Below are 11,323 nucleotides of genomic sequence, written 5' to 3' on the forward strand. Positions count from 1 at the left end.
CTTTTTTCTCCCTCTGTGGCCCTAATATTCTATCCTTTTATATATAGCCTTATAGTCTATGGGAAACTTAAATTATCTAATGATAGCAACATCATCTAAAAGTCATCATTTATCCAAAATGATTGAAATTAATGATCACAAACGTTTAAACAATGACAGTGGGTCTAATTATATGTGATAACAATGTATAGTGTGCAGTGAAATAACTATTGGTTTCCGTTTGTGGTGACTGCTGACTGACATGAGGGATGAGATTAAATAAATCCTGGAACTTAGCCTGGTCTGGAGCAGGCTAGCTCCACAGAATAAATCTCCATGGTAATTTATACCATAACATCCTGCCGCCATCTAATCCAGCTTTCGTGCAACCAGATCACGGATAAGTTGAGCCAGGATCACCAAGATATCCCGGCTTAATCCCTTATCCTAGTTTTGTGCAATAGGCCCCAGGCACTGATCTTGCGTGAGGGCCGTGACTGGAGATTCCTTGGAAGAGGAACTGCACATGCTGAAACAGCAGGTAGTCCAGTGCTTTCACAGCAAGGACATAAACATTTGAAGGGAGAGCATAGCTACTTGTCGTACACTGCAAGTAAAAACAGGAAGATGCAGCTAGCCATCATAAATAAGTTTGCAATCAGATGACGCAAGAATGACCTACTGAAACAAGTGAAAAAATTAAAGGGAACAGATATGTGTCTTAATGAACACCTCACCAAGAAGAATGCAGACATGGCCAAGCAGGTACAGTATTGTTCAAAATAATAGCAGTACAATGTGACTAACCAGAATAATCCAGGTTTTTAGTATATTTTTTATTGCTACATGGCAAACAAGTTACCAGTAGGTGCAGTAGATTCTCAGAAAGCAAACAAGACCCAGCATTCATGATATGCACGCTCTTAAGGCTGTGCAATTGGGCAATTAGTTGAAAGGGGTGTGTTCAAAAAAATAGCAGTGTCTGCCGTTGACTGTACAAACACAAAACTATGTTGTACAAACGTTTTTGTTTCTAGGATTTAGCAATCCTGTGAATCACTAAACTAATATTTAGTTGTATGACCACAGTTTGTTATAACTGCTTCACATCTGTGTGGCATGGAGTCAACCAACTTGTGGCACCTTTCAGCTGTTATTACACTCCATGATTCTTTAACAACATTCCACAATTCATTTACATGTCTTGGTTTTGCTTCAGAAACAGCATTTTTGATATCACCCCACAAGTTCTCGATTGGATTAAGGTCCGGGGATTGGGCTGGCCACTCCATAACATTAATTTTGTTGGTTTGGAACCAAGACTTTGCTCATTTACTAGTGTGTTTGGGGTCATTGTCTTGTTGAAACAACCATTTCAAGGGCATGTCCTCTTCAGCATAAGGCAACATGACCTCCAAGTATTTTGACATATGCAAACTGATCCATGATCCCTGGTATGCGATAAATAGGCCCAACACCATAGTAGGAGAAACATGCCCATATCATGATGCTTGCACCACCATGCTTCACTGTCTTCACTGTGTACTGTGGCTTGAATTCAGAGTTTGGGGGGCGTCTCACAAACTGTCTGTGGCCCTTGGACCCAAAAAGAACAATTTTACTCTCATCAGTCCACAAAATGTTCCTCCATTTCTCTTTAGGCCAGTTGATGTGTTCTTTGGCAAATTGTAACCTCTTCTGCACGTGCCTTTTTTTTAACAGAGGGACTTTGCGGGGGATTCTTGAAAATAGATTAGCTTCACACAGACGTCTTCTAACTGTCACAGTACTTACAGGTAACTCCAGACTGTCTTTGATCATCCTGGAGCTGATCATTGGCTGGGCCTTTGCCATTCTGGTTATTCTTCGATCCATTTTGATGGTTGTCTTCCGTTTTCTTCCACGTCTCTCTGGTTTTGCTCTCCATTTTAAGGCATTGGAGATCATTTTAGCTGAACAGCCTATAATTTTTTGCACCTCTTTATAGGTTTTCCCCTCTCCAATCAACTTTTTAATCAAAGTACGCTGTTCTTCTGAACAATGTCTTGAACGACCCATTTTCCTCAGGCGTTCAAATGCATGTTCAACAAGTGCTGGCTTCATCCTTAAATAGGGGCCACCTGATTCACACCTGTTATTTCACAAAATTGATGACCTCACTGATTGAATGCCACACTGCTATTTTTTTAACACACCCCTTTCAACTAATTGCCCAATTGCACAGCCTTAAGAGCGTGCATATCATGAATGCTGGGTCTTGTTTGCTTTCTGAGAATCTACTGCACCTACTGGTAACTTGTTTGCCATGTAGCAATAAAAAATATACTAAAAACCTGGATTATTCTGGTTAGTCACATTGTACTGCTATTATTTTGAACAATACTGTACGTATCCTAAAAGAGCTAAATAAAATGTAAGCTACCTGGACTTTGATGAAGTTAATCGTGTTGTTGCCATAGAACTCGGGTTACAAATATACTGTATTGTCAAACCATAGTATCTACTTAGGGTTTCCTGACAAGCTAGAGGACGAAAACGATTCAGGAAGTCTACGAAACTGAGATTGATCTTTAAAGTAACTCAAACCAACAACAAAGAATGGCCAAGTAATTTATATTTTAGTCCTGATAAAGAAATACCATTAGACCCCAGCCTTTCAACAAACTCATTTGGAGTGAAACCATAAAATTGACAAGCATTACCCAGAGTTCATGAGGTACAATGAAATAGTCCATTTTTAATTGCTGTCCAGGTGTGCACAGGTGTGCGCAGGTCAGTTGAAGTCAAAATGCTGTTCTAGTTATAAACTGATTGTACTTTGTCCTCCTGTCATCTGGAGTTTGGACTTCAGATTTGGTCTCGACGGGACTGCCCTTGTGAGTGTGAACATGTCATTGTCTGTACACAGGAGGAGCACGTCTCCTGCTCAGGGAGGGGATGATCTGATTGGTCTCTTTCTGTTTGTGTCAGATTACCTTGACAACCATTGGTTATGGAGACAAATACCCAATCACCTGGAATGGACGTCTGCTGGCTGCAGCCTTCACTCTGATCGGAGTTTCATTCTTCGCACTGCCTGCTGTGAGTCACTCAAATGATGACTTGACACAGGTGAGCCTCTGCTTGGTTCATCCAGCTCACCTGGTGTCTTGTTACCTGTTCATGTGTGTCTCTTCAGGGGATCCTGGGTTCTGGTTTTGCTCTGAAGGTTCAGGAGCAGCACCGACAGAAACACTTTGAGAAGAGACGAAACCCGGCAGCAGGACTCATACAGGTGAACCAACACTCTGACATCATTCCCACTCTGCACGGTGGTTGGACATCTGATGGTATGAATGTACTTCATGTGAGACTGTCTGAAAATGTGAGTTGTTGTTTCCATATTTAACCAGTTCGTAGTGTCAGATGTGAGATGACAACAAGTTTAAATCGGCCTGAAACAGAACGATGGGATCACTTTGAACTCTGTTTAATGTTCCAGAGCAGAATTTGTCCTTTGAAAATCTGTCAGCATGTGACTTGTAGCTGTTTCTCTTGAAACAATTGTCTTGTGAGTCTGCAGGCAGCATGGAGGGTTTACGCCACAAACCTGAGCCGGACTGATCTGAGCTCAACCTGGGATTATTACGAGAGGACTGTCTCTGTCCCAATGTACAGGTGAGACTCCACCTGTACACCTGTAGTTGATCATATAAAGATGATTGTTATGTCATCTATAAATATGTCTGTGTTCTCCAGGCTGATTCCTCCTCTCAATCAGCTGGATTTATTGAGGAACCTCAAGAACAAATCAGGACTGTCATTCAGGTCTGAAATGTTTAATGCCACTACTACAACAATTACGGTACAACACTACTGCAGTATTCCTTGTTGCAGTCAGCCGAAGACCATCTCAAATAACCATCACAAATAACGTCAGAATTGGAAGAAGTTTCTTGACAGAACCAATAATTACTAACAGTTTTCTGTCTGCAGGAAGGATGTGCAGCCTGAACCTTCTCCCAGGTCAGTGTCCACTTACGGCGCTTCAATTCCTAATTCTTTACTCTGACCGAAGAGTGTAGAAGCCAAAAGGCGACACTCTGGTGCTTTTTTGACAACAACCATTAGATGGCGCTGTGATAGCGCAGCCACCATTTTGGACTGAAAACGGCAATGGAAAAGTACAAACCCTTTAAACCTACTTAAAACTTGTCTTTGTCAAGGACCATATATCCCATATACTAGGCCACTCGTTTTTACACCGACCTTGTTTAAAGTTTAAACTTGCAATGCCTATTAGAATAATAAACGATTACTTGGTTCAAAATTAATCATAAAAAAGCTTGAGACTACAGAGCCCGCCTTTTGTTTTGGGTGGCTGTGGCTCACAAGGTAGGGCAGTTGTCTCCTGACCTGCAAGTTGGTGGTTCGACTCCCGGTCTCCCCGCATGTGTCCCTGAGCAAGACACTGAACCCTGAATTGCTCCCGGTGGCTTGACTATCGCCGTTGTGTGGCAGCCTGTCATCATCGGTGTGAATGTTGTATGTGAATGGGTGAATGGTAAAGCGCTCCTGTAAAGCGCTTTGGCCAGTGCGACACACTGGGGAAAAATGCGCTATATAAATACAGTCCATTTACCATTTGTTTTAGAATTTTGAATTTTTTGTTTTTCCTTTCAGCAGTTCTTGTTTATTATTGACATGGTGACGTAGTCTGTAAGTTGAATGAATAGATAAATGCATCCAACTTAATAGTCTACTGCTTTTTACAGGTGGGTGCAGAATCTCAGAAATGCACCACCAATAGTGACACGCTCTCAGCGGCCCCATCAGAGCTGCAGGACCAGCGCTCAGTTTCACCCTAGCAAGTTCCAGACACTGTCGAATGTGAATAAACCGAATAAATATCATACTCGAATTGAAAATGCTTTTAGGTTTTACAGATATGATAGTTGCTCTCAGTCCAAAATGGTGGATGCGTAGCTCTGCTGCTGGGAACTGGTGTTGCAATGAAATGTTCTATTAGCTGTCACTTCTTGGTAGTGTATGTTCTTTGCTCTGATTTTCCAAACTTCTATGGTTTTTTCATTTTTGACTTTTACTTTGACCTTTGACCCTTAACCCCTGACCTGGACTGCCAGCTCAGAACCTGAAGCTGTATTCTGATTTTGGGGTTGGATCCTCTACAGTCTGCATTCTCAGACAGAATAGACGAAGCAGATGATAGTGGACATGAGGAAGGAGAGGAGATCTCATCGGCCACTGTTCATCTGGGGGCTCGAAGTGGAGAGGGTGAGCAGCTTCAAATACCTGGGCGTCCACATCAGTGAGGACCTCACTTGAACACGTAACACCACACAGCTGGTCAAGAAGGCACAACAGCAGCTGTACTTCCTCAGGAGGTTTGGCATGTCGCCTAGGATCCTCAACAACTTCTACAGCTGCATCATTGAGAGCATCTTGACCAGCTGCATCACTGTCTGGTATGGTGCTATGTACCGCAAGCGCCTGCAGAGAGTGGTAAAGACTGTAGAGAAGATCACCAGGGTTCTGCTGCCCTCTCTGCAGAGCATTTACCTGTGTATTCTTAACAGGGCTTGTCAGAAGGAGGACCGTGGGCCTATGGCAGCGGAGTACTGCCAGTATAAGAACCTCAAAGTGAAGCTCCGTTTGCTGGAGGCCCTGCTCAGTAAACAGCAGGACTCAACAAAGACCAGCTGAGTTATCTCACAGTGGGACTTGTATGTAACTTATCAGGAACATGTCATTTCTGAGATAGTGGGTGGAGAAGCTAGTGGTGAGTCCAGTCCTTTTTTTTCCCCCATTCAGTGCTTATTATGTTGATTACTGAAGCACATTGCATTCACCAAAGGAAAAAAAAAAAAGTGAAGGATCTTTTCTTGTAATTATGAGATAATGTGGGGGTAGAACCTCACGGAGCTTTAATGAATTCTTTAGTATCAAAATAATTCAGTGATGGTTGTCAGTACATCCAATAGCACATAGCAAAAGTGAACTGTTAATAGCTAATTTGGAATATTTATTGTTCCAAAATGTAAAATATAGGCCAAGAACAGGTTTCAAAACAGCTGCCTATCTACATGTACCGGGCAGGAGTTGGAAAGATTTAAAACCTGCTTGAGAACATTGGGGTTTTAAGATTCTAAGCTCATTTCGGCCGCCTGTATCCGGGATCTTGCCCTTTCGGTCATGACCCAAAGTTCATGACCATAGGTGAGAGTCTGAACGTAGATTGACCAGTAAATCGAGAGCTTCGCCTTACAGCTCAGCTCCTTCTTCACCACGACGGACTGGTACATTGACCGCATTACTGCAGAAGCTGCACCGATCCGCCTGTCAATCTCCCGTTCCATCCTTCCCTCACTCGTGAAAAGACCCCAAGATACTTGAACTCCTCCACTTGAGGCAGGAACCTCCCCACCTACCTGAAGGGAACAAGCCACCCTTTTCCGACTGAGAACCATGGCCTCGGATTTGGAGGTGCTGATTCTCATCCCAGCAGAATGTGGAAAATGAAACATCTGCCTGTAAACTGAAAGTTTAGTGCTGGGATTTAACACTAACTATGGTGTTGAACTAACAAGGAGCACCCGAACACAGAATCATTTCAGGTCTCTGTAGATGGACTCATTTTTGGAGGATCTTTGAGCTCCTTGCCCTCAAACTCAGTTTGGATGCTCCACCTCATTGTTTGTCACATCCCAGGGACCAGGACCACAGGGTTAGGTTTAAAACCAGAACCACAGCTGAGGACTGGAACAGTGATCCACCTGTGAATCCAGAGATTCACTTTCAGGGTCAGCTCCCTCTGGGATTTGTTGGGTTTTCCCTATGTAGTAATAGTGATAGCAGCAAGGTCTAGACCTTACTTTGTAAAGTGTCCTGAGATGACTTTTGTTGTGATTTGGCGCTATACAAATAAAATTGATTTGATTTGAACCACCACAGTCTGCTACAAAGTCCATATTACTGCTGACTCTGCACCAGTCCACCTGTTTGACTCACCTTCACCTGACTCTCATTGTCTCTGCCTGTCTCTCTGCAGTCAGAAGGTTAGTCTGAAGGAGAGGGTCTTCTCATCTCCCCGGAGTTCAGGAACCAAAGGGAAAAGTTCTCCTCAGCATGGTGAGTATAGGAACCCAAGTCTCCTGTGATATGCACATGAAAGGTGGATCAGATAAGGTCTCAGGTTTGATCCTCCTATTCTCTGTTGAGAACTGAAGCATCCTTGTTTCTGCATCATGTCAGTAACACTTTGGATCTTTTAAACTGAATGAAGTCAGATCAGTAACAAGGCGTTATTTGGTTTGGTCTAACAGTCCACAAGTTCATGTTGCCACCAACCAGCAAGAACCAGATTATCTCCCTGTCTAACAAACTTTCAGCCAGATAGATGAGCATGTTAGTGCAAGGAGATGCTGTAGGAACTGGTTTGAATGAAAACCTCCAAACTGGATTGACATGAACCAGAACAACAAGTTTGGACCTAACAGAAACAGTGTTCTGATTCTGGTGGTAACCCACCCATGACCTTGTTTTTTCTTCACTGCTTTCTGCCTTTCGTGGTTCCTGCAGTTGGCCCTGGTGTTGGCCCAGGGGTTCCTGGAGTCCCTGGAGGCCTCGGGGTAGCCCAGGCCCTCCGACGGTCGCCTAGCATGGAGCCCAATCTGGAGGAGAGTCCCAGTAAGGTTCCAAAGAGCTGGAGCTTTGGAGAACGGACCAGAACCCGACAGGCCTTCAGGATCCGAGGAGCTGCCTCTCGCCAAAACTCGGAAGGTAAGATGAGTAGAGACCAACCAAGCAGAACAGCCCATTGTAGGTCAGAGCACCTAGAAGTGGAGCTGTAAGATCTCAAGCATGATCAGTGCAAGTATTCGGATGGAAATGACAGCACCCGGCCCTGCCAAACCCAGGTGGACAAACTCATCATATGTTAATAGCACCAGTGGAGGTGATCAGCCTTAGCAGGTGTACATACTGGTGCCTGATAACATATGGCAGTATAGGCTAGTTAAATCCATTTCCATGGTCACAGTAGTAAACTAATATGGCATCTCTGGAGAAATGTGGACTACTTGTTTATAACTTGGTAGAAAAACAAATGAAAACATAGGAGATGTAACGTTAGAGGTGATGAGCTTTAACTAACTCTCTTCCTCTGGTTTGGTACATGCTCCTGTGGAGCATGGTGATGTACCATGGTCAGTTAGGGTTAGTTTGTCTCAGTGGTCACTCTTGCTACCTGCAGCCCAACCATCATTTTCCCCAAAGATCTCCATTATTCAACAGACTTGTATAAAACTGAACTTCTGGCTTTTATTCGAGTGACTGGACACCATTTCAGAGTCCAGTATTCAGGTCTTGTAACACTTATAATGGAGTCCAGCAGCAGTGAGCATGTCCAAGGTCTGAGGCAGTTGTTTCATTGTACAACCAAAATCAGAAAAAATTGGGACCGTTTGTAAACTCAAAATTAAAACTGAAAACGGTGATGTGTAAATCATGTGTATCCTGTATCACATTGAAAACAACACAGCAGCACATTATTTGATGTGATGCCATCAATTTTATTCTTTGTTCAAAATAAACACATGTCAGTCCTGATGCTACAACACATTCCAGAAAAAGTTGGGCAGGTTGCATTTCAGGGCCAGTAATAAGGTAAAACAGTGAAATGATGACTCCATTTGAACCAGGTGATGTCAGCAGGTGACTGCCTCGGGACCTGGTACAAAAGTGGCGTCCAGGAAAAGCTGAGCCCTTTAGGAGCAAAGATGGGCTGACAGTTCGCCAACATATGTGTGAGAGAATTATTGAAATGTTTAAAACGACATTCCTCAGAGAAAGATAGAAGGGATTTGGATCTGTCACCTTCTACGGTGCAGAACATTAAAGATTCAAGGAGTCTGGAGGGATTTCAGTGTGTAAAGGTCGAGGGCTGAGCCTGAGCTGGATGACCGAGCTCTCCGACCCCTCAGACGGCACCGCATCAAGAATCATCACTCTTCTATCAGCGATATAACCATATGGGCTCAGGATGACGCTGGCTCACCTGTGTCAGCCACTACAATACGTAGTTATGTCCAGAAATGTTGCTTAAAACTATATTGTGCCAAAAGGAAGCTCTGTGTCAACAGTGTCCAGAAGTCGCCTGCTCTGGGCTCAGAGGCATCTGGGACGGACCATCACACAGTGGAAATGTGCACTGTGGTCAGACCAATCAGTGTTTCAGGTCTTTTTTGAAGGAATGGACGCTGTGTGCTCCGGACCAAAGACCAAAAGGACCATCCAGACTGTTAGCAGCAACAAGTCCAAAAGCCCCAGGGTCTGTCATGGTCTGGGGTCGTGTCGGTGCCCTGGACAAAGGTCACTTCCCCTTCTGTGATGGCTCCACTAATGCTAAGAAACACAGAGAGATGTTGGGGCAACATCTGCTGCCTTCAAGACAATGTCTTTTCCAGGGACCCACATTATTATTTCAACAAGACAATGTAAACCTCACACTGCCACATTACCAAGGCCTGGCTGTGGAGGAAAATGGGCCGGGTGCTGGACCAGCCTGCCTGCAGTCCCGACCCGTCCCCAGTAGAGAAAGTGTGGCGCAGTTTGAAATGTAAATTATGTCAACAAAGACCCAGGACTGTTGGACACCTTAAGACTTGTTTACAGGAAGAACGGGACAAAATGACACCTGGTGTCCTCAGTCCCTAAACGTCTTGTTGTGTCGTGAAGAGGAACGGCAAAATACACGCATCCCAACTTTTTCTGATTTGTGGTTGTAAAAAATTTTTTTTATTTATCATATTCAAAACCTTCTGATAGTCTGCGCAGCTAATGCTGCATGCCTTAACATGTATACAACAAACAAATAAAACGTCATTAAAACATTTTAAATCAAAGGTCAAACATGAACTTGTTTTCTCTCCAGTGAAGTCCTGCAGGAGTCCAGGGGCCTGTTTTTCATATATGGATTAACAAATTAGCCAGATAATTTATGTTTCACTTAATCCCGAATCTGTTGTTTCTTTGGAAGTCTCCTAGGACTTGTTGTCATGGCAACATCTGTGTAAATAAAATAACCTCTCAGATTTAAAGGGGCTTGGAGCAGGACGTGACCCACTGACACCTGAATGATTATAATAAGGCATCAGTTTAAAGAAAACAGACAGTACTGAGAGATCAACAGGATTCTGAAGCCTGGCCTGACCAGTTCTTAATTTGATGGTACCGTTTCAGTTGGGATGGAATAGTTTATTAAAGTGGATTGTGAAGTCTTCCGGTTCTTTTTACCACGCTAACTCTGAGAGACGAGACAGTCCAAGTAACTTCAAAACAGTGCTGATTTATTCAATGAACACAGGTAAAAATTAACATTACACGCTCAGGTATCTTCCACCTCCAACATGCACGCAGGCAGCTGAAGGATGAAAAAGACCCTGACCCACAACTGGCCTATACATTTATCTCTTCGGTTGGGCTAGCCCCATACTACACAGGAACGTCAACCGTGACGTGTCTCTGGTGCCTGCTTTGCAGCTGGTCATAGCAGTAGTCAAAACATGAAGAAAATCAATGTGTGTGTAAGTGGTGTGTAGCTAAAAACATTCTCACACGACCTCTAGTAACATGTCGTGACTTAAACATAAGAACATATTATGGCTAAGGCTACAGTTATACACGTCATAATAATAATATTAAACACCCTGTCTGCTGACAGTCATCAACTCTTCTCTCTAGTTATCCTTGACCAGATGTACCCTGTAGAAACTCATAAGCATGACTAAGCATTTAACAGTCTAACTAGACATCCTATCTCCACTAAACATTTCTAATACATAAAGTATCTATCCAATTTCTATCTGACTAAAAATACCTAACAATTGTTAGCGCCGCATATTAAGAGCCATAAGAGAAGCCGTGCTCTGACCACCACACATTCAGTGTGCATTGACCTGCTGCAGTTTTTTACTATGGTCGGTAACATGGAACATTTAGGAAAGAGCGCCATTTGTCAAGCTATTCTAAAAGTGTCTCTGGCTCTGAAAAAAGTCATAGTTTTCATAGTCAGCCTTCTTAAAAATAATAAGGATAATCACCTTTGACCAAGCATGTTACATTTCTTCTTCCGGAGCCGACAGCGATGGCGGCCGTGGTTACTCGCGCTCTCTTGTGTTTGTTGCTTTTCTTTGTTTTCTTGGTTTTGTGCAACTCACCCCGGATTACTTTTACCAGAGAAGAACTGTTAAATATCGGACAACTCACACCAAACTACCTTCCTCTGATTTTTGTGAACGATGAATGCTGTATGGACATTCTGATCGGAGGCGTAGCAGCGATATAC

At 43.4% G+C, this 11,323-nt stretch overlaps 1 protein-coding gene across 2 annotated transcripts in view; it reads left to right on the forward strand.

Annotated features, from left to right (window-relative positions):
• LOC109966939 (potassium voltage-gated channel subfamily KQT member 2-like) overlaps window positions 1-11,323 on the forward strand; it is an 81,000-nt gene that overhangs the window by 51,957 nt on the left and 17,720 nt on the right. For both annotated transcript variants that reach the window (XM_020612199.1, XM_020612200.1), the window contains 7 exons: window positions 2,950-3,060; window positions 3,158-3,253; window positions 3,542-3,636; window positions 3,718-3,786; window positions 3,955-3,984; window positions 7,028-7,107; window positions 7,558-7,758. In XM_020612199.1, the coding sequence (XP_020467855.1) occupies window positions 2,950-3,060; window positions 3,158-3,253; window positions 3,542-3,636; window positions 3,718-3,786; window positions 3,955-3,984; window positions 7,028-7,107; window positions 7,558-7,758 (682 nt within the window). The remainder of the gene's footprint in view (window positions 1-2,949; window positions 3,061-3,157; window positions 3,254-3,541; window positions 3,637-3,717; window positions 3,787-3,954; window positions 3,985-7,027; window positions 7,108-7,557; window positions 7,759-11,323) is intronic.

The sequence above is a fragment of the Monopterus albus genome, unplaced genomic scaffold, assembly GCF_001952655.1.
Source record: "Monopterus albus unplaced genomic scaffold, M_albus_1.0 scaffold121.1, whole genome shotgun sequence".
NCBI classification, from domain to species: Eukaryota; Metazoa; Chordata; class Actinopteri; order Synbranchiformes; family Synbranchidae; genus Monopterus; species Monopterus albus.